This window comes from Podarcis erhardii (assembly GCF_964252035.2).
Source record: "Podarcis erhardii genome assembly, chromosome: 14".
NCBI classification, from domain to species: domain Eukaryota; kingdom Metazoa; phylum Chordata; class Lepidosauria; order Squamata; family Lacertidae; genus Podarcis; species Podarcis erhardii.
In genome coordinates, this window is record NC_138503.1 from 31,375,249 (window position 1) to 31,402,277 (window position 27,029).

The 27,029-nt window shown below is 46.5% G+C and overlaps 1 protein-coding gene across 1 annotated transcript in view; it reads right to left on the minus strand.

The window, feature by feature from the left end:
* RAB26 (RAB26, member RAS oncogene family) overlaps positions 1-19,165 on the minus strand; it is a 107,608-nt gene extending 88,443 nt beyond the window's left edge. The window contains exons 1-2 of the mRNA XM_081840668.1: positions 18,735-19,165; positions 14,345-14,455 (exon numbers count right to left, since the gene is read on the minus strand). Of these exons, the coding sequence (XP_081696794.1) occupies positions 14,345-14,455; positions 18,735-18,995 (372 nt within the window). The 5' untranslated portion in view covers positions 18,996-19,165. The remainder of the gene's footprint in view (positions 1-14,344; positions 14,456-18,734) is intronic.
* Between the last annotated feature and the right edge of the window lie 7,864 nt (positions 19,166-27,029).

The window sequence follows — 27,029 nt, forward strand, 5'->3', positions numbered from 1 at the left end:
GCACTTCCTTTGCCTGCAGAAGGTCCTAGGTTCAAGCCACAGCATCGCCAAGTAGGGCTGGGAATGTCCCTTGCCTGAAACTCTGGAGAGCCCCTGCCAGTCAGTGCAGACAATACTGAGTCAGATGGACCAGTTATCAAGCAGCTTCCTAGGCTCCACTGCTGATCAGAAGTCCTAAATTTCACCCACACCTCTTCCTTCCAATCTGGCGAGCAGTACTAGCCGCAATGGCTACATACTGCCTCCATTAGTAGAGGCAGCACGCCTCTGAATGTCACTTGCTGGGAATCTCAGGTCCTGCTTGTGGGGTTTTATTTTACAGTGGCACCTTGGATTAAGTACTTAATTCATTCTGGAGGTCCGTTCTTAACCTGAAACTGTTCTTAACCTGAAGCACCACTTTAGCTAATGGGGCCTCCTGCTGCCGCGCCGCACCGCCGCCTCTGCACAATTTCTGTTCTTATCCTGAAGCAAAGTTCTTAACATGAGGTACTGTTTCTGGGTTAGCGGAGTCTGTAACCTGAAGCGTATGTAACCCAAGGTACCACTGTATTTATTTTAATTGTCAAGAGTGAATTTCTGTCAAATTATTATTTGCTGATGTTTTGAGAATTAATTTTATTGTGCACTATTATTTCCTAACAGATGACTGAATATTACTTTATTTGATATGTTGCTGTTTCATTTTAAAGTTATGTTTTCTTATGGCTTTTTGCATCAGATCGGATTATTATATGGGGTGTGTTCCCTGTTGTATATTTTGTTGCTGTAAACCCCCTTGCGTATAGTAATATAGAAAGGGAGAATATAAATTAAAAGTGAAATGCAATGAAGATGCTGGACTAGAGAAGCTTCTGGCCCGGACCAGCAGCAGGGCTCACGGTTTGCTCAGATTTCTCCTGAAACGGCGGGAACTCTTTACAGCAAAGCTGAAAAGGAACTCTCTGCACGCCGTGGGATTTGCTGCTCAGCAGAGCATCGCTTGCAAAGCTTCTGCAAAGCTGATGCTTAACAGTTGTCACCAAAAGCAAACTGGAAAGCGGATAAAGGGACATAGCACAGTGGATACGGCACTGCTTTGCTTGCAGAAGGTCCCAAGTTTTGATCCTTGGCATCTCTGGGTTGGGTATTTAAAAACCTGGAGCACTGCTGCAAGTCAGTGTCAACAGCACTGAGGGGGATGATCAGTGTAAGTCAGCTTCCTATGTTATTTCCCTGCAACACCCATTTTGAACACGCACATTTCCTAGGGCAAGAAAGAGCTTTGCTAGGAAAACACCACGTTTAAACTCAACCAGGCAAATAGGGCCACAAACGTCATTATTAGCCCACACTTTTCATAGTTCACACGCACCCTTGTTAACACATTGACAGCCTGGAAGGCAAATAAAAAAATACCCCCCTTCCTCCTGTTTACAAAGGTTTCAGTGCTTGTTCGCCTACAGGCAATCCTTCCTCTCCATGGGTGACCAGGAAAGCAGCTGTTATAATAATATTAATTTTAACCAGGCTTGGAACCCAACAAAGATAATTTAAGTGGTTTTCCTGTTGCCAGTCAGAACCGACGCAGCCGGGATCTTATCATTCAATCCTATAAATAAGACACACTGTACGCTTTCACCTAAATCAAACCCTTTTGTTATAGTATGTCCCTGACTTCGGGGCTTTTGAAAAGAAACTAATTTGGCAGTGGGGTAAGAAATGTCCCCGTAAGTTTCAAAAGGGTGGCTGGTAAGAATCAGGTGCATTTTATCAGGACTGTGGTTATTAAAGAAAGCACCCGTTCCATCCACTCGTTTTTTAAAAAAGCACCTTATAAAAGCATTAGACTTCCAAATGAAGGTTCGTTTACCTCCAAGGCACGAATAAACTGACTTGAAGAAGTGTGCGTGTGTGTGCTGCATTTGACATTTCTGACTTAGCAGTGAGTCACCTCCCAAGCACAAATAGTTACAGCAAGGGAAAAGTGCTAAATTTCTCCTGAGAGGAGGAGCAGGAAGGTGGACAGATGCGTAGAGATAGGACCTGAGCTACTAACCAGGGGTCTAGTATGCAGATTAGCATATTAGCAGATATATTTGTGCATGGGTTTCTACACCTGCCCCACACATGAAAGGAGCTTGCCTTGTTGCAGTTTGTCCCCATGCCCCCAACTGTCGTGCAAATTGCCAGCTGATCAACAGAGATTGCATATGGGTTTCTGCTGCAAATCCAGGGGAATGCAGAGAATGGCATGAGGCACAGATTTCACCTTCCTGAGAAACTCTGAGTTTGTGGTTGTGGTGGTTGCGTTTTAAGCAAAGAAACAGCAAGCTTTATTCCTTTCTGGCCCTGAAGGTATATGCGTTGAAATTTCAGAAAGGTGGGCAACTAAGATTCCTAGGAATCACCTCTGCTGCAACAACACTCACTTGTGCAAAGCAAAGGGAATAGTTCCATAATTTATACAAGTCACGGAATGCAGGATTCCATTTTTCTCTCCCCATCACAGAAAGTAGCCAATCGTTTGCTGCGAACACCTGTGCACCATCTCCAGGGGAGAATCTTGCCATCTGGAAAGGGCTGATCTCTCCCCAGGCATTTCAGAAAGGAAGGTTCTTGCGATAACCTGAAGGAGAGGAAGTCGCTGGCAGTAATTAAGATAGCTAATTAGTGTCGGAAGCTACAAATTAGACTTTTGTTATTCTTGGCGGAGAAGGCTCTGCATTGTCGTTGTCCGTCCCCCCCCCATTCCATTCCTGTTTTCAAACTCCCAGGGGAAGAGTTTGTTTTTCCAATTCAGCTCCAGCGCTTATCAGGACTACTAAACAATCTTAATACCACTGTAATGAACACTCTTGCAAGAAGGGCCACAGCTCAGTGGCGAAGCACCTGCTTGGCATGCAGAGCGTCACGGGCTCAATTCTCCAGCATCTCCAGGCAGGTCTGGGAATGACTCCTCATCTGAAACCCTGGAAAGATGCTGCCAATCAGTGTCAACAATATTAAGCTAGGTGGGCCATGAGTCTTGAGTCAGTGGCTTCACCTGCTGAGCAGTAGCCTGAAGGAGCAGAAGGTACAGTGACTTCACCCACTGCTGATCAGCCTTCTTGCTCCTGATGTGAACCAGCTGGCTCCAGCTTTCTTAAGCAGGGTTTCCAGCCTCATTAGGGCCAGGGCCTTTTCAGTACTGGCCCCGACTTGGTGGAACGCTCTGTCACAAGAGACTAGGGCCCTGCGGGACTTGACATCTTTCTGCAGGGCCCGCAGGACAGAGCTGTTCCGCCAGGCCTTTGGTTTGGACTCAGTCTAACCCTTATGTTTCCCTCCCCGTATGGTTTTGATTTATGGGCTACTTCTAAAATGAGGCTGCATTTTAAATTGCATTTTAACCTGTCTTTTAAATTGATTCCCCCCCCCTATTATGTTTTTACTGTAATTTTACTGGTGTTAGTCGCCCTGAGCCTGGCTCTGGGGAGGGCGGGGTATAAATAAAATTTATTATTTATATATATATATATATATATATATATATATATATATATATATATATATATATATATATATAATTATTATTTATTATTAATTATTCAATTGCTGGAAACAACATTTGTCATTCCTGGCCAAACCTAGCTACTTCTCATGACCTTAGACTCTCGGTTTTCTTGACCCCCGGACCGTCTGACTACATGAGCTAAGATACTCCTGACCTTAGGACTGGACTGAACCGTGCATACAGACTCTGTCTCAAGGCAAGTACCCCCCCCCCCCGAGACTTGGCTGGTTGGCTGCCCTTCCTGCCACTGAGTTTTGCCATGGCTAAGCAGCACAGGACTACGACAGCTTCCTATTTAAACCAGTCCTTTATTCAGAACCAAGGGGACTAGAACCTTACTTTAAACTGAAAGTTTAAACTGAAATAGAGAAAAGACTATAGACTGCACACTTCATATGTAAAAAGCCCAGGTTCAACCTTGGGCATCTCCAGGCAGAGGTGAGAAGGACCCCTTGCCTGAAATCCTGCTGCCAGTCAATGGAGACAATACTGAGCCAGATAGGTCAATGTTCTGACACTGTATAGTGAAGGACCATGGCTCAGTGAGTAGAATATCTTCTTTGCAGTCAATAAAGGCTTGATGTCATGGACTCGTTGGATGCAGAGGAATGGTGGGAGACATCAGCTGGGGAACCCCCAAGGGAAGAAGACACAGAGCCTGGGGACTGGTGGCGGGATGATGATGAGTGGTCAGAGGGAGAAGAATGGGAGGAAGAGGTGTCAGAAGCTGAAGAGGAAAGGGGGCTTAGTGCAGGCATAGGCAAACTCAGCCCTCCACAGGTTTTGAGACTACAATTCCCATCATCCCTGACCACTGGTCCTGTTAGCTAGGGATGATGGGAGTTGTAGTCCCAAAACATCTGGAGGGCTGGGTTTGCCTACGCCTGGCTTAGTGAGCTGGGAGAGTCTGTGGTAGAGAGAAGCCCAGAATCAGAGGCAGCAGCTGAAGCAGGAGAGGAGAGAGGCCAAGAGGCAGAGATGAATCAGGCTGGTGAAGAAGCACAGGTGTCTCCCCCTTCTGCTGCAAAAAGCTCCCCTCCACCCTCATAGGGGCAAGAGCTACGGAAAAGAGGAGTTGTGCTCTTTAGCCTGGCACTCCTGAGTGGATCCTGTTGCTTCTAATAGAGTTAACTTTCACTTACTCCATGTGGTTTATTGCTGGCTCGCTTCTGACACCCAGGTTAAACCTCTGGCATCTCCAGGTAGGACTAGGAATTACCCCTTGCCTGAGACCCTGGAGTCAGAGTAGACAATACTGAGCTGGATCATTGGTCTGACTCAGTACAGCTTCCTATATTCCTAGCAGATGATAAACAAACTAGGCACTTAAGTGCTAAACTGAGGCTTGTTACTGTGCTGCAGGAAGACTGCTAGCAGGTCATGAGAAATTAAATTTAATCAAATGCTTCAGTGAGCCCCAAAGCTCTCCACTTGCAGTGCTTCTGCATGATTCACTGGCCTGCCTCACTTTGCCTCTGGGACACAAGAGCCTAGAGAAATTAGGATAGGGAGTTAGCTGGAGGAGACAGGCAGGGTGGAGAACTGACAGGCAGAGGTAGTATCTTTGCCACTCTGTCAAAAATTAGAAAGCACGAACACTCAGATACACATCCTTCAGAACCATGGACAGGTCTCAGGCTAGGGAAGACTCACTTTAACAAGCTCACCTTTATCAACCTGGGGTCCTCAAGATGTTTTGGACTACAACTCCCATCAGTCCCAGCCAGCATGGCCAATGGTCTGGGGTGATGGGAGTTTCAGTTCAGCAACACCTGGGAGGGCACCAGGTTAGCCATTTCTGCTTTGCAGTCATGATGGCTAGAAGCATGCTCAGTATGTTAGAGGGAAAGTTAAGCCCCCAGTAACCAGATGTCGCCCTTTGCTTGCTATGCAAGTGCAACGGGACGTGGGTGGCGCTGTGGGTTAAACCACAGAGCCTAGGGCTTGCTGATCAGAAGGTCGGCGGTTCGAATCCCCGCGATGGGGTGAGCTCCTGTTGTTCGGTCCCTGCTCCTGCCCACCTAGCGGTTCGAAAGCACATCTAAGTGGAAGTAGATAAATAGGTACCAATCTGGCAGGAAGGTAAAAACGTTTCCGTGCACTGCTCTGGTTCGCCAGAAGTGGCTTAGTCATGCTGGCCACATGACCCAGAAGCTGTACGCCGGCTCCCTTGGCCAATAAAGCAAGATGAGTGCCGCAACCCCAGAGTCGGTCATGACTGGACCTAATGGTCAGGGCTCCCTTTACCTTTAACCAGATGTCGCCCTTTGCTTGCTATGCAAGTGCACTTGCACAGATTCTAAATCCTGCAAATTCTGAACCCATTACTTCAAACACATCTCTTCTCGTTCCAGCAGTGAGACAAGAAAGAGTTAGCTACAGGCTTCAAATCTAATAATTCATTCTAGGGATGTTTCTTCGTTATCCAGACACTTGTCTGTGTCTTTGCAAATTAGTCATTCCAAGTGTGCATTTTGGTGTTTCGGTATCTCTCCTATTAAATCAGGCAAGAACACAATTTGATTCTTCCATGGCACTCTCCGCGCTGAATAATTCAGATTCGTGCGGGGAGGGTTACAGAATGCCTGGATGGCAATCTTATGCAATCCCGCTTGCTGAATATTTGCTAATTTCATCCTTCTGATTCTCTCCCCTGACCCCACCCTCACCTTACCCCTTCATCATCAGACTGCTTGTAATGGCTGGACAGTTTTTGCATTGAGAAAACTTTCCACCAGGGAAATGTCTTATAGTTCCTGAGGCATGGGCAGAAGAAGAGGATGCCTTGCAGCTCAGCCCAAGCAGGCCTAGATCTGGCCAAATGCCTGGAAAGGAAACTGCCTGGGATCCAACCCCACAAAAAGCAAAGCATTCTCCAGTCCATATTAGAAAGACAGGGTGAAAATAAAATAAATATATTCCCATCCCCATCCCTCAACATACTAGGCAAGAGATTGAAAAACACAAGAGAGCTCAGTCAAGCACCCCCCCCCCCATATTTTGTCACAAATACTGACTTTGGAAAGGTGGAGGGGAAAATACTTCCTTTTTTAAAAATGTGATAACTTCTCTCGTTGAGATTTGTTAACGGACTCTACATCCTCCATGCATAACAATGCAAGAGCATAAAAAGCAACTGCTGGATCAGGCCTGTGGCCCATCTAGTCCAGTATCCTGTTCTCACAGTGTCCAGCCACAAGCCCCAGTTGAAAGCCTGTGAGCAAGACCCGGGCACAAGAGCAACTCTCCCATCCTGTGGTTTCTAGCAAATGATATTCAGAAGCATTGCTGCCTCCAATTGCTGAGAAAGAGCATAGCCATTATGGCTAATAGTCATCGGTAAGCACAGCACAATATTGCCAACAATGTCCACCTCAGCCTTCACCAATCAGATGTTATGGACTACAATTCCCATCACATCCCACACAGCATGGGCCATGGTCAGGGATGATGGGAGCTTTGCACAACCCTAAAAGGTAAAAAATGGTAAAGGACCCCTGGAGAGTTAAGTCTAGTCAAAGGTGATTATGGGGTTGTGACGTTCGTCTCGCTTTCAGGCCGAGGGAGCCGGTGTTTGTCCACAGACAGCTTTCTGGGTCATGTGGCCAATAGGACTAAACCGCTTCTGGTGCAATGGGACACCATGACGGAAAACAGAGCGCACAGAAACTCTGTTTACCTTCCCACCACAGCGGTACCTATTTATCTACTTGCACTGGTGTGCTTTCGAACTGCTAGATTGGACAGAGCAATGGGAGCTCCCCCCGTTGTGCGGATTTGAACCACCAACCTTTTGACTGGCAAGCCCAAAATAACATGGTGAGTGGTACAGAAAAGTTTCAGGCAACAGAAATCAACACAAGTCTATGAAAATTAGCCCAAATAAGTTTCTACTAGCTCACTTACATGAGTGTAAGTCATTTGGAGCTCATCCCCAGATTAAAAGGGCACTCCCTCCCCCCCCCAAAAAACCCACCCGTCTTCCCCACTCCCCAAATGGTACTTTGTTAATCTGGAAGCTTGATTCTTATGGCAGGGGGAGCATCAATTCACAATCTCAGCTTGGTGCCTCTTCAAAGCCTTCAAAAAGTCAAAGATGAGGGTGGTGCTGATACTTTTGTCACTCTGCTATCTCCCATTTATGGAGAAAGTGTTAATTTATTTCACTTTCCATTATGCAAGGAATCAAACACAGTTCAAACCTTGTCAGTCAGCCTATTGATGCGTTAATTAAGGCCTAGGCAGAGCCAGAGAAGCTCAATCTTCCCTGATAGAGGCACCACTTTTGCGATGGTGGGAAAACAAATTAAAGGTACAAAACACAGGCAAACGGAAGGTCCCGCTTGTGCCACTGGAGCAAGCCTCACCTGTTCTGCAACTCATATCGGGACGGGAACAATGGGCAATTGCAGCTGTCCGACATAAACAAGCGAAACTCTCCGGTTTGTAAGCGAATGTGCATATCCCAGAAATGAGCATCTGGCACTGGGCTTCTGCAGAAAGGACAAGCAGATTGGCAGAGTAGCCTTCCCCAAGCTGGTGCCCTTCAGAGGCATGGACTACCACTCCCATCAGACCCAGCAAAGCCATGGCCTGAGACCAAGTCAGACAGCTGGCCCATATAGCTCAGTACTGTTGACACTGACTGGCAGCAGCTCTCCAGGGTTTTCAGTCTCGGGAAGAGCTTCTGGATACTGTTTAGTGCCTGCACCCAAATCACCATTCAACACATTGCAGGGTGCAAACACAGGGGCCCTTCTGCTGTCTCTCGCTGCCACCAGCCCCACACCCTCTGCTTCAGACAATTCTGGAAACGCTGAGGAAAGAATTGCAAGCTATCCTCTTGCCTGCCACCAGCAGAAATAGGCCGCCAAACGGTATCCCAATCAATAATTCATAGAATATGAAGACAAATTTTTGTTTGGGATTGGCTTGTCGAAACAGCGAAGAAATCTGTCCCAGATAATTGCATGGTACACAACACTGGCAACTGCCTTTAATGAAACGAGGCCTTAAAAGCAACAATCCCACCGAGCTAAATATCTGCTACACCAGAGGCGGGGAACATTTTGCAGGCTCCCTTCTGGGCAAGCTTGCAGGACCAGTGAAGGGCCTGGGCCTGGAGAGAGGGGTTCAGCTTGGGGAGAGTTATTGAGGGCCACATGGAAAGGTCCAGAGGGCCTGATGGTTTCCATCCCTGCCCCATCCCATTCTGTAACAAGGAAGTCAGATGACTCAAAGACAGAGATTGAGATCACAGAATCATAGAGTTGGAAGAGACCCTAGGGATCAGTCCCAATCACCCATAAATCCAGCCCGCGGACTGTCCGGGAAGTAGTGTGTTTTTACATGAGTAGAATCTGTCCTTTTATTTAAAATGCATCTCTGGGTTATTTGTGGGGCCTGCCTGGTGTTTTTACATGAGTAGAATGTGTGATTTTATTTCAAATGCATCTCTGGGTTATTTGTGGGGCAAAGGAATTCATTCCCCCCCCAATATAGTCTGGCCCCCCACAAAGTTTGAGGGACAGTGGACCGCCCCCCTGCTGATACTAGTTCAACCTCCTGCAATGCAGGTATATGCAGCTGTCCCAAACAGGGATTGAACCTGCAACCTTGGCATTATCAGTACCACTCTCTAACCAACTGAGCAATCCAGGTGTTGCTATACCATTGCCGATCGCCATGGGACTTTTGGGTTTTGGGTTGGGTTTTTGGAAGACGCCTGTGCGTGAATTTGTTTTATGTGTGTGGATCAGTGCACGCTGATCAACACACAGTCTTCGCAGCAGGGCTCTGTTCCAATGGCATGAAGTAGTCACAACAAACCGGTAGATTCCTATCTGCTGCAGCCTTCATCTGCCTTCACAGCCGTTGTAACATATCACTTGTTATCATCTGCCTGTTCTGCCGTTGAGGACTTCTTGGATCATTCTTTGTCTGGCTCCTTCCCTTTGACCTTACCGCCTTGGGTGACCCTGCTGGGAGTACGAGATTCCCAACGGCTTCGCTCACAAGGGTCATAGGAACATGCAAGCCCACTCATCATGACAAGGTGATGATCCAGCGAGCGGGTCATGTTGTGTGGATGCCCAATGATCATCTTCCAAAGCAACTACTCTATTCTGAACTTAAAAATGGAAAGCATAATGCTGGTGGTCAACAAAAGGGGTTTATAGACTGTCTCAAGGCAAATCTTAAAAAATGTAGTGTAAACACTGACAACTGGGAAACACTGGCCTGCAAGCGCTCCAGTTGGAGAACAGCCTTTACCAAAGGTGTCATGGGCTTTGAAGACACTTGAACTCAGGACGCAAGGGAGAAACATGATAGGAGGAAGGCACGCTTGGCAAATCCACACCGTGATCAGCTTCCGCCCGGAAACCAATGTCCCCACTGTGGAAGGACGTGTGGATCCAGAATTGGCCTCCACAGTCACTTACGGACTCATTGATAAAACCGTGTTTATGGAAGACAATCTTACTCGGCTATGAGTGATCGCCAAAGAAGCAGCAGCAGCAGCAGCAGCAGCTATACCATTGGTTTTTTTTCCTTATTTCTAATTTACCATCATAGTCAGTTTACTTTTTCCAGCTTTTAGGAAACATGGTTGAAAGACATCCAGAGGGGAAACTGTGTTAAGTTTGTTGCAGGAAAAACAAGAAAGCCTCTTCTTTCACCTTAAAGACTTACAAACCTGTTCTGTGAATGGCCACAGTTAATTACATAATTGCAAGTGTCTGCACTTTTCTGCATTTCATGTCCTTCTGATCTTAATGCTTTAAATCCGCACCTACTCCCCAAAATACATGCAAAGAGATTCCTGTAACTCAGAATGATACTTCACACATCTGATAAAATGGATTGCACTTCACAAAAGTTTGTACTGCAGTGGATTTAAGGTGCCACAAGACTTGTTTATGGTTTGAGAACTTTGGCAAGTCATCCATCCAATTTTATTCGCCTGCCACAAGCCCGCAGAAAATAAAACACCAAAATCATACAACTTCTAACATAAAATGAGTTGAAGGATGTGGCATATATATATACACAGGGGAGAGAAAATCCACCTAAACTGCACTTGAAGTTGACAAAATCTTGAACAAATCTTTGTATGTGCACAACTGAATAAATAACTGGGGACAATGCTTATGTTAACACGCCCATAGTGTCTAGAAATACAAAAGGCATTTATCACAAAGATCACATACACTTCAGGTACTGGAAATTTATCACTGGAGAACGCCTAGGAACATAACTATCCCACCCTCCACAAATCAGCCAAAATCTCCTGTGAGAAACAAGGAAACTGGCTGCAAGACCTCTCCAAATGAAAGGAAAACAGGGCTTTGGGGAGCTCAACAAAATCAACTGAGTCCCACTCTGTCAAGGGATCAGCTACTATAAAAAACTGCCATTTCACTGGGAATTCTTTTTTAGAAAAGCACAGCAGGAAGCCAGCACATATATCCTTGCTGGTATGTATAATTGGCATGTAAAAAAAAAAATGTTTCCCACTTGTTTTAATATACCGTATTTTTTGCTCTATAAGACTCACTTTTTTCCTCCTAAAAAATAAGGGGAAATGTGTGTGCGTCTTATGGAGTGAATGCAGACTGCGCAGCTATCCCAGAAGCCAGAACAGCAAGAGGGATTGCTGCTTTCACTGCGCAGCGATCCCTCTTGCTGTTCTGGCTTCTGAGATTCAGAATATTTTTTTTCTTGTTTTCCTCCTCCAAAAACTAGGTGCGTGTTGTGGTCTGGTGCGTCTTATAGAGCGAAAAATACGGCATTTAGCAGTTCTGTATTTATTTATTTATTTTATTTCATAAAATCTATGCACCCTTTGATTGTAAAAACTCAAAGCAGTTTACGAAGAGAAAAAAACAATAAAATTATCCCTGAAAACAACTCTTTAAGGCATTCAAAAGATAAAATCAGCAATAAACCAAAATCAGATTAAAACAAACACCAACATTCTGCACTGCCTAAGTAGGCTTGAGAACAGTGAAGGTGCCTGTCTGATGTCAAGTGGCAGGGAGTCCCAGAGGGTGGGTGCTGCCATGCTAAAATATTCCTTACAAATGCGAAGTGAGTGCTATATGGCAATTGAAACAGTGCCAGTTCTGCAGATCGAAGCAGTTGAGCAGGCATATATGCGGGAAAGTGGTCTCACACAGGTAAGCTGTTTTATGCTTTTATTAGATTGTAAATCACTTTGGGCTGCCCCACGGAGGGTGATTCATAAATGAAACCAATACGCTCCACACATATTTCCAGATCTAGCTGCATTTGCAAGTCCTAATCACTGCAGGGGAGATTTCATAGCAAAGCCTTCCATGGGCAACCAGCCGACAGGGTTGCAACCATTGCTGGGGGGCAGGGAGAGAGAGAAAATCTGGTGCTGGCTGGCCAGCTTCCTTGCAACTTGAAAGAGACTCTCATCACACCAAAATCCTCTTAAAGAGGAATGAGAGATCTGAAGAGATACTGCAGGGCGAAACGGGAAAGAGAGCAAAAATAAAAGGCAGATGCTACTAAAAGGGAAAAAGCTCGTGTTCTGTATCTCCGCGACTCCAGAACGCTCCGTGATGCAGTTCGTAAGAAACTGACAAGGTCACACCATTGATGGTAGGTAGGGCCATGCACACTGTGTGTGTTCCAGCCACTTAGCTATTTATAAAATGTGCATGTTGCTTCTCTAGCTAAAACACAAACCATTTAAAAACACAAAAGGCAATAGGAAAAGAGCGCAGTTAAAAAAATTTAAGAGACAAATGAGTACAGTGGTACCTCAGGTTAAGTACTTAATTCATTCCGGAGGTCCGTACTTAACCTGAAACTGTTCTTAACCTGAAGCAACACTTTAGCTAATGGGGCCTCCTGCTGCTGCCGTGCCGCCAGAGCACAATTTCTGTTTTCATCCTGAAGCAAAGTTCTTAACCTGAAGCACTATTTCTGGGTTAGCGAAGTCTGTAACCTGAAGCGTATGTAACCTGAAGCGTATGTAACCCGAGGTACCACTATACTGGAAACCACAGGAGGAGAGAGGGCTCTTGTGACAGGATGCTGGACTAGATGGGCCTGATCCAGCCAGCTCTTCTTATGTTCCTATGTGGACGACTTAAAGTGAGGCCAGGCAAAGAATCACAACAGGCAGACTTACGGTAATCAGCCAGTTCCATTCCATTCCTTACAGTATTTATATACAGGGATGCAGGGGGGAAACACCATCACCAAGGCTTCGTGGGTCTGAGTTGGATGAGAATGGTATGTAAAGCGGTACTGGCACACAAAATGTATTTGTATATTTTTTGTTATTTATTTTATGATACTACACTACACCACCTCAGAACGCCCACATAATAGATAGTCTCATCACTATAGATAGAATAAGAGAGGGTTTTTTGTTTTTGTTTTAAAAAGGCAAATGTTCAATTCAGAGTCATCCACCCAGATGGACCTGCTTGAAGCAAACCCATGTTTGAACAAACGGTTTTCTTCCAAGAGAGAAGGGTTTCAGCATCTTCCTAACCACATCACAACTTCAGTTATGACATTTGCAACTGAGAACATGCATTAACTAGCATTGCCGGCAGGTACTTTCAGACCCTGGGCTTTTAAGGTATTACAAGCCACAAGTGTTATTACTTCAGCTGTGAAACCCACAATTCACTTTCCTCTCATCTTCACAACCGACACCACCATTCCGTGCTTTACAACAGCTTCCATACCCCTGACACTGCAGTAAAAAAGCCAATTCCAATAAGAAGGAAATACTCTAAACACGAGCAGTTTCAAAAATCCACTTAAGCCATAGCACCTTCAGGACTACAGGAATAAAACAGGTCTCGCTTCCCTGGCAATAAGTGTTGGAGGAAAGAACGGTAAGGAGAACAACAAATAGCACTAAATAAAGACTTATTTATTGCTAGCTGCCCAGAGAATGCATTTACTAATAATGCATTTTTAAAGTAAAAAACAATAAATGAGCATCCATAACCATGTTTATGGCAGGCTTGCCCCAAACTAGAAAAGTAAGAAAGATTAAACAGAAGATGTTTCAGCAACCAGCATCAGTCCCGGCGGGCCTTGGCAGGCCATCAATGGCTCAAGGTGCTGATGCTGGATCTGGTTTGCTTGGTCCTTTGAGTTCCCCCTTGGTTACGTGGCCCTGGACTTCTGCTCCAAAATCCAGCCCTACCTGCAGTACCAACATTCACAAACTCATTGCAAAATGTACAATGAGAACATTTGCTTCCCCTAATTGTAAAATCCAGGAAAATGGGAGGTCATTACAGAGTAAAGGAACAACATGCTCTCTGATCTGGCAACAATTGAGTGCCCTCAGAGGTCCTCCAAACACACAACCCTTCAGGGCACCGGCTTTGAACGGAAAGAGTTTCTTTTGCAAACTAGGCAGGTGTCATTTGCCATCCTTACAGCATCATGGTGACTATCAACATGGCCAAACCGCCAACAAAGTGGCAGGAGAGCTCCCCACATTGGTCCGTGACCATCTCATGCAATCACCAAGGGCTGGCGGCTCTTGGTAAAAGGCAAGGGATAGACAGATTGGGTCTACAGGGTGCCAGCCACCAAGACAGCCTCCTGTCCCCCAGTTGTGCTGAAATAAAAGGAAAGCCGTTGCATGAGAACACAGTTCCTATAAGGCTGGAGCAGCAAATGAACATCCAGGTGGCTTAGGCTCCCTGTTCATGTGGATTCTTGACTCTCCGACCCCCAAAATGTTATGAAGTCAGGCCTGTGCAGCTGAAGCAAAGAAACAAAGCCGTAAGATCTCCTTACCCTGAAATCAATGCCCACTGTAGAGATGAAGCTGCCAGCCAGGAAAGCACCATCCTTGAACCGCACCAGCAGGCAGGTCTTGCCAACCCCAGAGTCACCAACCAGCATCACCTAAAGAGAAAAGAACAGGCATTGTGGAGGGGATTAGAACTGGATAAGCCCCTTTTAGTACTAGTGACCTGGAGCCACAGAGCTCTCTGCTTCTAGCCAGGGCCGTAGCTAGGGGGTGGTGAGGTGGGCCCTCGCCAGGGGCGCAGGTGAATGGGGGGTGCAAAATCGGCTAAAAAATATGTCCATAAATATAAATATTGATTATTGCCTCATAAGAAATGGTTTTAAATAGAGGGTGAATTGAATGGGGGGTTGGAGGAGAGGCAGAAAGAAGAGCTGATTTGTCTGTGGCTAGGGGGCGCAATCTGGATGGCTCTACCAGGGGCGCAAGATCACCTAGCTATGGCTCTGCTTCTAGCGCACCAGACTGTGAATGGATAACACTGGGGCAAGGTTGGGGAACCTCAAATCCAGGGGTCCAATACAATCCTCAAACCACATTCTATACTACGACTATTACTGCACTGATATCTGCCCTCCCCACCCTCAACCTCTGGCTTGCCTAGTTAGCGCTGGCCCTCTTAACACAATTCCAGCTCCTTATAGAGAGAACTCATCTATCAGTGCCTCATAATCAACTCTCTCTCCTGGCAGTTTAAACCTATCTACGTGCCAGACAGGCTGCAAGTTTTCTGCTGGGCACACGGCGGCTCTGGGCTGGAATCAGAATCGTGACCTGACGGACTTTGATAGAATTCATTGCTCTGGCCCCAGTTATTTCAGTGGCCTGTCAGACAACATTTATAGCAGCCACCCCCAACTTGGCACCTCAGTTGTTTGGTGCTCTACCTCCCATCAGTCTCAGCCAGCAGGGACATTGTGGAGAGTTATAGTACCACTGTTGGAGGGTGCCAGTTCTGGAAAGGCTAGTTTAGAGCAGTATTGCACAGCAGCTCACATCCTGAACTCAAGGCATTATTTCAAGCAGGGGCTTCTACATACATACATAATTTTATTGGTATGCCACCTTTACATATGTTAAAATCATGCCCAAGCAGCTTACAACATGAAAAAAAAACATAATTAGGAAAAAAGTACATAATTAGAAACATAATTAGTTTACATAATAAAGTAAACAATATAACATCAAAAAGCACACAAGCAAATAGAAGCAACGCCCACATAAATCATAATTAAGATTTAAAATTAAATATGCAAAAATTAATATCAATAATAACACAACACCAACACCAATAAGAGTCTGTTCAGCAGCTTTTGTAGCTGGAGTCAGTCAGAGTCCCTCACTCCCAGACCTGGTGGAGGAAATCCAGCACGGTAGGAAGCAGATCTTCCAGGGTTCACAGCCAGGACTGTCTCTGGCTACCTAGAACTTTGTAAGGATGTAGGATGCTTATACTGAGTCAGACAACTGGTCTGTCTAGCTCGGTACTGTCTACTGACTGGCAGAGGCTCTCCAGGGTTTCAGGAATGGACATTCCCAGTCCTACTTGGAGATGTCAGGGATTGAACCCAGGACCTTCTGCATGTGAAGCAGATGCTGTACCACCGAGCCAAGGTGCTTTCCCCAAATACAATGAGAACTCAATGAGCCCTACTCCCAGGTAAATCTGTATAGGATTAGCTTGTGGGTCACTCTCATGTTATTTAAGAAATGTAAACACTGAGTTCTGCTGGGTCAGGCCAAAGGAGCCTATCTAGTCCAGCATCCTGTTCTCACAGTGGTCAGCCAGTGGGAAACCTGCAAGCAGGACCCAAGCACAACAGCCGTCTCCTCAATTGTGTTTCCAGCAACTGGCTTTCAGAGGCATACGGTCTCCAACACTGGAGGGAGAGCCTAGCCATTGTGGCTAGTAGCCAGTGATACCCTTATCCTCCATTAATTTGTCTGATCCTAATTTTCTGAACTCTGTAGTTTCTGTTACATAAGAAGCAGTTTTATACCAAGTCCAACCACTGGTCAGTCTGGCTCAGTATTTTCTGCACAGACTGGCAACATCTCTCCAGGGCTTCAGAAAGCAGTGATTCCTCACACTACCTGGACATGCCGGGACTGAACCTGGGACCTACTGCATGTGGAGGTGCTCTACCACTGAGCTATGGTGGTTGGACTAGATGACCCTTGGGGTCCCTTCCAACTCAACAATTCTATGGTTCCAAGACCCTTCTCTAAGGCACAGAAAGTAAGTTATGAAATCCTTCTCACAGGCACAAGAAGACTCTCTAAACTGCAGTCCTAGGAAACCGATCACCAGCCTCACTCGCTCTATGATTTAACTTGGCAATCACTTTTGCTTGCAGGTGGGCTATTACACATTGCAGAAAAAGTATGGTGGTATTCATTTCAAAGGCTAATTCCATATTTTGTGCAACCTGCCACAGACATTTATGTATGTGAAAACATGTAGTAAATGTGCAAACAGGCAAACCATGCAGCTTCCTGCACATTTACTACATCTGCATGCCTGTTTTGCACATTTGCTACATGTTTGCACATTTACTACATTTGTGAAACGTATAGTGAACATGCAAACAGCTGTCAAGCATGTAGTAAATGTGCCAAACAGGCATGTTTTTAAATATTTGGTTGCTTTCTAATATTTTAAATTGTTTTTAACTCTACATTTAATTGTAAACGTATTTTATTGTGTTTTATGTGCTCTGTTTACTGGCATGCAAACGTGCAGTAAATGGGATACCCGAGTGCCCCCCATGCCCTTCAGAAAACAGGGAGTCAACCCACAGCCGAAGGTGTGCTGCAACCCAGAACTTTTCTGTCAATCATGCCTGACTGAGTATCTCAATTGCATCTCAGTAGTATAGGCAGGCCTGCTGTGAAAAGGGCTAAGGAGGAACACTCAGCACACACCCATTCACTTTCACTATTTTTAACAACTTTCTAAACTGAAAAAGGAAAGGAAAGAGAAGGACTAATTGGCAGAGAACACCCCTCACAGCTGAGTACTGCCATGCCCACAACATTTCCCCCAATTCTCTCCAGGGAGCGGGAGCCCAGAAACTTCTGTCAGGCCACAGCCCCCCTCCCCTGATCTAGGGCTCAGCCCCTGAAACCCTGACTCCAGGGCTCACACCTGAGACATATTGAGTGACAACAGTCATTCTGAGCATGTGCAGAGCAATTTCCATTCCTGCACACCTGCAATAGGGGAAGAGGCTTTCTATCTGGCAGCTTTCCTATATAACCTCTCTGTGCTTTAGAGAGCAGCCCTCTCCTGTTAAGCAGCTAGACCTCAGGATCACAGGAAGATAGGGAAGCAAAAAAAGGGTGATGGAGAGGCAGTGTGGTGTAGTGGTTAAGAGCGGTGGTCTCGTAATGTGGTGAACCGGGTTCGCGTCTCCACTCATCCACATGCAGCTGCTGAGTGACCTTGGGCTAGTCACACTTCTCTGAAGTCTCTCAGCCCCACTCACCTCACAGAGTGCTTGTTGTGGGGGAGGAAGGAAAAGGAGAATGTTAGCCGCTTTGGGACTCCTTTGGGTAGTGATAAAGCGGGATATCAAATCCAAACTCATCTTCTTCTTCGTCACAAGACATTATGACGACCATGCACAATCCTAACCATGCTTATCCTACTGAATTCATTGGGGTTTACTCTGGGGAAGTGGGGCTTGGGCTGCAGCCTTAGGCAGCTTTGAAAAAAGAGAAGAAAAAGACAGGCAGATAGAGAATCAGATGAAATCCTCGGTAATGTCTAACAGCTGCCATCTTCCCTACCAGGAACCTCCAAATAGAGAGGCAGTCTACCAGCAAACACCCACATCCCGGAGGCAAAGCAACAGGTGTCCTCCATAGGAGTCCCATAAATATGCAGCTGACGGGTGACTAAACACCTCCCCCTCCAACCAGCCGGACTCTTCTCCTGGGGCTTATCTGAGACTCAAAACAAGCTTGCTTTGAACCCCTCTTCTGCAGGAGGGGGCCAGCTTTGCAGAACGCAGCGCCACAAGGCACCCCAAGGCAAAAGGTGCATATGGAAAGGGGCTTAATTGCCAAACGGGTCATTGGCAACAGGTGTGTGTAAGTTTTTACTTTCTCAGAATCCCCCCCCCCCCCCCGCGCGCCAAAATAAATCTAATTTGAATGAGGTGGCGAGATACAGCCTGGCTTTCTGATGTCCTGAACCCCCCCCCTCCCAAAAAAGACGCCGCCCCCCTCCCTGGCTCTGGGAGCCCTCTTGGCTCAAGTCTCCAAGCGCCTTTACGCACCCGCGGGACGGCCTGGGGCGCCTCGCTCGCCCTCTCCACCCGCCGCCCCGGATCTGGTTCCCCCTCCCCGACGGCGCCGAGCTCCGGAGCTCACCTTGAAGGCGACGTCGTAGAACTCGCCGCTGGAGCTCAGCGAGGGTCGGCTGGGCAGCGCCGCCCCGTTGGCAGTGGAGGAGCCGGCGGCGGCGGCGGCGGCTGGGGCGCTCCGGGCTCCGGCTCCGGCTCCAGCAGCGCCCTTGGGGGCTGCCGTCGGCGCCGCGCCCCGGGAGCCCTGGCCGGGCAGGGCGGAGGAGGGCGCCGAGGCGGTGCCGGCGCCGCCGCCGCCCTTGGTCTTGGGGCTCTTCTTTCGGGACATGCTGCTGGCTCAGGCAGGGCGCCCGCCTCACCGCCGGCTCCCGCCGGGCAGCTCCCGCGCGCTCAGCAACCTCTCCAGCGGCAGCAGCGGCAGCAACATCCCCGCCTGCCTCGCTCGCTCGCTCGCTCCCTCGCAGCCGCTGCCGCTCGGTCCGTCGATCCGCGCGTCCGGCCCCGCCTGCCGCTCCCGGCGCGTCTCCGCCGCTAGGGGCGCCCGCGTTCACTCACGCCGTGATGTCGTGGGGGGGGGGGAGGGAGCTAGGCGACTGCCAGGCTTTTCTGCTGCCCCAGGTGAGCTGAGACGGGAGGGGGGGGAGTTCTTTATTTAATATATTTGTGTCTTGGTTTTAAGAACATAGGAAGAGCCTGCTGGATCAGGCCAGTGGCCCATCTAGTCCAGCATCCTGCTCTCACAGTGGCCAGCCAGAGGTCTGTGGCAGGGGTGCCACCTCGCCCTCAGGATTGTGGGTGCTCGCCACCACCACACAGACATGCGACGCCACACGCACACACCTGCACATGGACACCTGCGCACACCTGCATGGGACGCTGGTGGCGCTGTGATCTAAACCACTGAGCCTCGTGACGGGGTGAGCTCCCGTTGCTCGGTCCCAGCTCCTGCCAACCTAGCAGTTCGAAAGCACGAAGTGCAAGTAGATAAATAGGTACCGCTGCGGCAGGAAGGTAAATGATGTTCCCGTGGTTTCCGTCATGGTGTCCCGTTGCGCCAGAAGCAGTTTAGTCATGCTGGCCACATGACTTGGAAAGCTGTCTGTGGACAAACGCTGGCTCCCTCTGCCTAAAGCGAGATGAGCGCCGCAACCCCATAGTTGCCTTTGACTGGATTTAACCATCCAGGAGTCCTTTACCTTTTTGCTACATGCAGGTGTGTGTGTGTGATATCACACACCCACATTGTGGTGGCCGGCGGCAGCCGCTCCACAGCCAGCAAGGCATTCTTTTCTGTGGAGAGGGGAGAGACTCTGTCTCTATGTCCAAGTCCACCCCCACCCCTCTCAGTGGCAGCGCTGCTGCCGCCTGCCGCCTTCTCTCAATGACTTTGCGGGTGCCCAGCTCCCACAATTATATTATTGTGGGTGCCCAAGCACCAATGGCCCCCTGAAGTTGGCTCCTATGGCCTGTGGAAAGCCTGCAAGCAGGACAGGAACACAAGGCCAATTCTCCATCTGCTGTGGCTTCCAGCAACTTCTTGTGAGGATAAAATGGGGGAGCAGGAGAACTATGTATAACATCACCTTCAGCTCCTTGCAGGAAAGGTAGGGTGTAAATGTTAGAAGTAAATAAGAATAAATAAATTTACAAGGTTGGTCAACCCTTTTGACAGCCAGTGTGATGTAGTGAATCTGGGAGATGAGGGTTCAAAACCCCATTCAGCCATGGAACTCACTGGATGTCCCTGGGCCAGTCACTGCCTCTCTCAGACTAACCTACCTACCACACAGGGCTGTTGTGGGGATGAAATGAGGAGAGGAGGACCATGGACACCATCCTGAGCTCCTTGGAGAAGAAGGTAGGATATAAATGCAGCAAATCAATAAATAAATACATGGAGGGAGGGAATCCAGGAACCTAGTACTGCGCAGCAATCCAATTGTGCAATACTTATTCATGAGAATTATCAAGGCAAAATAAGAAAGAGGCAGTGGAGAAGTGGAATAAACAAACGCTTAGAGCTACACTTGAGCTGTACAGTCTAAGGTACCATTTTATTAATCACCTCGAGGAATGCAAAGATATGAAACCGGGACATGTCATTTTTAATCTTGTGGTTTCCAGGAAAGCGGTTGTGTGTCCCCCCCAGTACTGTACAAAAGAGCTATTTATATTCATGCCCCTCCACACTGTAGGCAGGAGATTGTGATTTTCACACCTTTCTAACTCCAGATATATTACTCAAGATGGTAATCAGGTGATGTCTGAGGGGAAAGGTTCTCAGCTGGGAATTCCCGGGAAGGTGAAAATTAGGAAAGAGGCAGCTCATCTTTCTTGTCAGACTGCTCCCATAGATGGAAAGCTGTATTCTCTTCTCCAGACTAAACATCCCCAACTCCCTCAACTGATCCTCATAAGGCTTGGTTTCCAGACACTCTTATCATTTTGGTTATGCTCCTCTGCGCACATTTTAGCTTGTCAATATCTTCCTTTAGCTGTGGTGCCCAGAACTGGACACACGACTCCAGGTGGTGTCTCAGCAATGCAGAATAGAGCAGTGCTATCACTTCCCTTGATCTGGACACTGGACTTCTCTTGATGCAGCCTAGAATAGCATTAGCTTTTTTTGCTGCTGCATCACACTGTTGCCTCATGTTAAATGGGCCACTGGATCAGGACTGGAGCAAAAGAGTCTTCTCTCTACCCCCCTGCGTTTTCCAGCTTCTGTTATTCAGAAGCATTTCTACCTCCAACCTTGGAAGCAGAGGCAAGCCACTACATCTGCTCTCATTCCTGGCACTTTGTTTACTAGCCTAGGTGAACTATTTTCCTTACTAAGTCTGAAGCTGCAACCTTATTTACTTTTATACGTTTGCTTTTTATCATTTTGTCCCATTGAGGTAACTGTTTGGCCACTGTAACAGCAGGGTACCAGATTAGATGAGCCCCCCTTAGGACTGATCCAGCAGGACCCTTGTTACAAATTAAGCCCATTTACATCACATTTGCATCTTCCAACTAAACACATTTTTACTCCTCCCGATTCCCCCAGGCAGCTGGCCTTATGAATAGAAGCATTAAAAAAACATGACTTGGCTCTGCTTCCACCGTCAGAGACGTTGTGCCTCTGCCTGCCAGTTCCTGGGCATCACAGGTGGGCAGAAAGCTGTTGCACTCAGTTCCTGGTCCTGCTTGTGGGCTTCCCATTGGGGCATCTGGCTGGCCACTGCATACAGAACAGGATGTGGGACAGGATGCTGGATTCAGCAGCCAGGCTCCTATGTTTGTACACCATGCGGTAATAAAAAGAGAATGAAGCCAGGTAGCGAACAAATCATCTTGGACGTCACTAGAAAGGATAGGTCTCTCCTTATGCAAGCTGACACTCCCTGTGAGTATACTGGCATGCCCACATAAGTTTGTTTGTTTGTGCATGTGCGTGTGTGTATAGTAAGATATGTTTTGTCCTTTGCACAGAAATTGCTTATGTGAAAACGTCTCTCTTAAAATGAGTGAGGAAACCCTGGCCAAATGAACCCTGGCCTCTCTGACTGGCCTTTGGGAGTGTTCCCAGGCAGCCTCCCTCACTGGTCCTTCTCTGTGTAACAAGAAACTGTGGTTAGTTTAAACCAGGAGGTGGGTGCCCCCAAGCTCACTCACGTAGCACTAAGCTGGCCACAGTAGGGAGGCAGTGGAAGCTGCCTCCTCTGGCCACAACAGATGCCAATTAATCCCCAAGGTGCCCGCTTCATGATTTAGTATGTAATTTACGTTGTCTTTTAAAAAATCCCAATCATCTGAGATGATCATGACTGCTATGCTAGGTTAAGAGCCGCTCTGTAAACATGCTCAGGCTCATTCATTAATGACTGCTGGCACATATGCAGATATAAAAAGGGCTGAGGTCAATTAGTAACAAACTTATTATTAGTCTGGTGTCACAGGGGACAATTAGAACTGGTTTTGGAAAACATTCAGGAAGACTTAATGGACACATAGGGACTTGTTGGGTAGCAAAGCAGACACCTGCTGGGTTGCTTAAGCAAGTCTCCCATCGCTGATCGCTTTCCAATAATATGGGCGGCCTCAGGTAGAGAGCAAGACAGGGGAATGTTATGTAGAGAGGAGTAGTTTTCAGCGGCAGCGTAATTAGTAAAAATAGAGCACTTGCAAAGCCAACTTGCAATTGCTGGTGGTCACTCCAGAAGATTCCTTCCCCCTGCCCCACTGGCAAGGTGGATAGGGAAGTCATCAACAGAAGCAGTGCAATTAAGACGGGGTTATTATTCTTGTCCTGAACGAAATAATGAACTTTGGGTCATCAAGCTTGCCCTCAACATGCATTTTAATTTTAATCATGTTTTAATACCGTCATAACTTTCCCTGAGGCCTTATGCTGAAGGGTGGGTGGTAAATCTAATATTATAACAGTAATTTTTAAGAAGAACACAAGAAGAACCTGCTGGGCCAGGCCAAGCATCCTGTTCTCACAGTGGCCATGGCCAGGTAGATGCCCCAAAGGGAAGCCCTGTAGGCAGGGCAAGAGCCATCTCCCATCCTGTGTCCTCCAGAAACTGGTATTCAGAAGCATTTGTGGAGGCAGAGCATAGCCGTTGTAGCTAGTAGCCATTGATAGCTTTCTCCTGTTTATTTTTTTCCAGTCCTCTCTTAAAGCTATCCAAGTGAGTGGCCATCACTGCCTCCTGTGGAAGTGAGTTCCGTAGTTTAGCTCTGTGATGTGGGAAGAAGTTGTTTCTTCTCTGTCATGATACTTCCAAAAATATTGCTGGTGGCGGAGATGACAATGGGGCAGTAATAATGTAAAACATCTCTGAACCTAGCTTCAACATTCCACTTGCTTGTAAATAAATGATTTCATAGAGGACCGGTTGACAAATATGAAATGGTTGTATGTAGACAATAAAAATAAAATGGGGGCAGTGATAGAGATGTATGAAATTGTGTGTGGTGTCGAGAAAGTGACTAGGCCTCTCTCACAATGCTAGAGCCCAGTGGGGTCATTCCATGAAGCTAAATGATAGAAGATTCAGGACAGACGAAAGGAAGGACTCTTCCACAGTTGTTGTTGTTTTTTATATATATATATATATATATATATATATATATATATATATATATGGATTTTGTTCTCTCATAATAGAGGGCTTATTCACACTTACCTTTTGCCCCACTACCTCCAGGCACAGATCTGAGCGTCATTTTGTGTGTCTTTATTTCCCACAGATTGACATTTGTTTAGATGAAGCAAGTTTTTGAGGGGAAAGCTCTCGAACAAAAAAAGGGGTGGGGGAACTCAGATGCAGAGCTTTAAAGTGCAGGCCCTGCCTGGAAAGAGTGGAGAAAAGGGAAGTGTGGAGAAGCCCATTGTGATGGCCTTGAACTGCTTAAAACGTTGTTAGACAATTTAATGGAGGACAAGGCTATCAGTGGCTACTAGCTATGATGACGATGCCCTACCTTCAGTATTGGCCCTGAATTTTAAAAGAATAATTTTATAAGTTGTGTGTCTTTGTTTCTCGGTTTGATCCTTTTACATGGCTTTGTATGTATTGTGGTATCACATGCATTGTGACTTGCAGTTGTTTTTTATTGATCATAGTTAAGTATTTATTTATTGTAGTTCTTAAGAGAGAATTTATGTTTAATTATTATTTCTGATGTTCTGACTGAATTTTATTGTGTGCTATTATATTCTAATAGATTTTTAATATTACTTTATTTGATATAACTTGCTCGATTTTAAAGTATTGTTTCATTATGACTTTCTGTATTGGATCAGATTTTTATAAGGTGTGTGTTCTTTGTTGTATAGTTTGTTGCTGTAAACTGCCTTGTGCATAGTTATATAGAAAGGCGGTATACAAATTAGAAGTGAAATGAAAAAATGAAATGAAATTATTGCATTTCTAGGTTGCTGGAGTTCCTAAAGGCAACTGGTTGGCTAATGTAAGAACAAGATGCTGCTTTAGAGAGGCCTATGATCTGATCCAGCAGGTAGGCTCTTCTTATTTTCTTATTCTTTAAACAAGAAGTCTGCACATCAACATTATTACAGCATATGAAATCGCCTCGCCTCACTTTAAACCAGACAAGCAGCCATACCACTAGAGAAATATGTTGTTGAATAATGTAAGTACCTGCCTCTGGAAATCATCCTTAATACTAAAAATAACCATGCAAATTTCTTGCCGTTGTGTGCAAACATAATGTATTATGCAAGATAATTATGAGTGCGCAGCTAATGTATAGATAATCAACTGAAAATCTAGGTGCCTGTCCTGTTTGTGCCACGTGTTCTCTTTGTAATGCATGAATGAGGAACTTGTGTCAGGCCAAGGGCCCAGATGGGCGGGGTATAAATAGTAAATTTATTATTATTATTATTCTCTTCTGAGCAAGCTACTTGGGGCCACTTGCCAATGGATGGAGCAATGAACACGAATTACAGTGGTACCTCGGGTTACGTACGCTTCAGGTTACATACGCTTCCAGTTGCAGACTCCGCTAACCCAGATATAGTGCTTCAGGTTAAGAACTTTGCTTCAGAATGAGAACAGAAATCGGGCTCCGGCGGCGTGGCGGCAGCAGGAGGCCCCATTAGCTAAAGTGTTGCTTCAGGTTAAGAAAAGTTTCAGGTTAAGTACGGACCTCCGGAACGAATTAAGTACTTAATCTGAGGTACCACTGTATGCCTTTGCACAGTGGGCTAATTTCTGCACTCACACCTTCTCTAGCTTCCATCAGACAAGCAAGAGGCATTGAGTTCAATGGCACATTTGCTGCCCTAACCATTATCTTTTGGTCCCTACGGAGTCTTGTCAATTTCTTCATATAGGTGTGGGGGGGGGTGTCAATGAGCCTTTTGATATCTCTGCCATATGAGCGAAATGCACAGACCTCCACAGAGTGCCCCAATACCAAAGGTAAAGGACCCCTGGACGGTTAAGTCCAGTCAAAGGTGACTATGGGATTGTGACGTTCATCTCGCTTTCAGGCCAAGGGAGCCGGCATTTGTCCACAGACAGCTTTCCGGGTCATGTGGCCAACAGGACTAAACTGCTTCTGGCACAACAGAATATCGTGACAGAAACCAGAGCACACGGAAACACTGTTTACCTTCCTGCCACAGCTGTACCTATTTATCTACTTGCACCGGCATGCTTTCGAACTGCTAGGTTGGCAGGAGCTGGGACAGAGCAATGGGAGTTCACGCCGTTGCCCAATACCAGTCTTTTGTCTGCACCCTCTTGTTTGGAAAATAACATATGAGATTTTCCATAAACCTCAATAGGTTGCATCCAGTAAAACTATTGCCCCTGCAGAATGAATTCTACAGGTGCCAATGGATCTCCCTTCTCATCCCCCAAATGTGCTCTGTGTTTCTCCCCAGTCCTCTGAACAGATTTGGGGGTGGTGTGGAAGGCACATGGGGGGGGTTAGTTTGCTTGCGCTTCTGGAAGTTGTTCCGTGCATGCAACAATTTAAGTTGGAGACAACTCGGCTTCTGTACGTTAACCATAAAAGCAATCACAATAGCAGCCGCCACCAATGGAGTACAGATCTGTTTTACACAACAGCTGGAGTAAAGACAGGGTTTGACAGAGCCATTGAGTGTAAACAATATTACAGAGTGGCTTCCATTCAGTGACCTTCATGAGCCGGAAACATCATTATGGAACCACTCAAGCCAACTTTGGGACTCTTTCCCCCTCTTGGCCATTTGCAGAAAAAGAGACCCCTTGGAAGAAAATACTCTGAATAGTCTCCCCCATTTTTTGTGTATAGTGGCTGTCTCCCTGCTTGCCCCTGCGTGGCAATTCCCTGGAACAAACTTGGAATTGGGGTGCAAAATGGCAGCCAGCCAGGCTGGAATTACCAATACCATATGAACGAAAGAGCCAGCAGGGGATAGTTTTGCCGCTGCAATTCTTTCATGTTTTACTATTTGGAGACATCTGCCCCCATGTGGCGAAAGCAGACATATATTTTGTTTTTTAAAAAACGTTAATTATAAGAAATGGATGTTCCAAAATAACATATACAGCATAAACACACCTGAACAGCATAGCCATATGTAGTAAGTCAAGGCAGCATCGAATCTCAGGTAAAGGTGAGGAGAAGGATTTCTATATGATATTTTTGTGTTTCTCTTGTTTAAGACATCTTGGGGACTTACTGTAAATGGAGCATCCTTCACCTCTGGATGCTGCTATTACAAATTTTGATGAACCTTTAATGAGTCCCATGAACGTGTATATCTGGCAAGGACTTGTGTCCCACCACCTTCCTGATTAACAAAAGAAATAAAGGCGCCCATGTTGCTGAGAATGAGTCTGTTGTC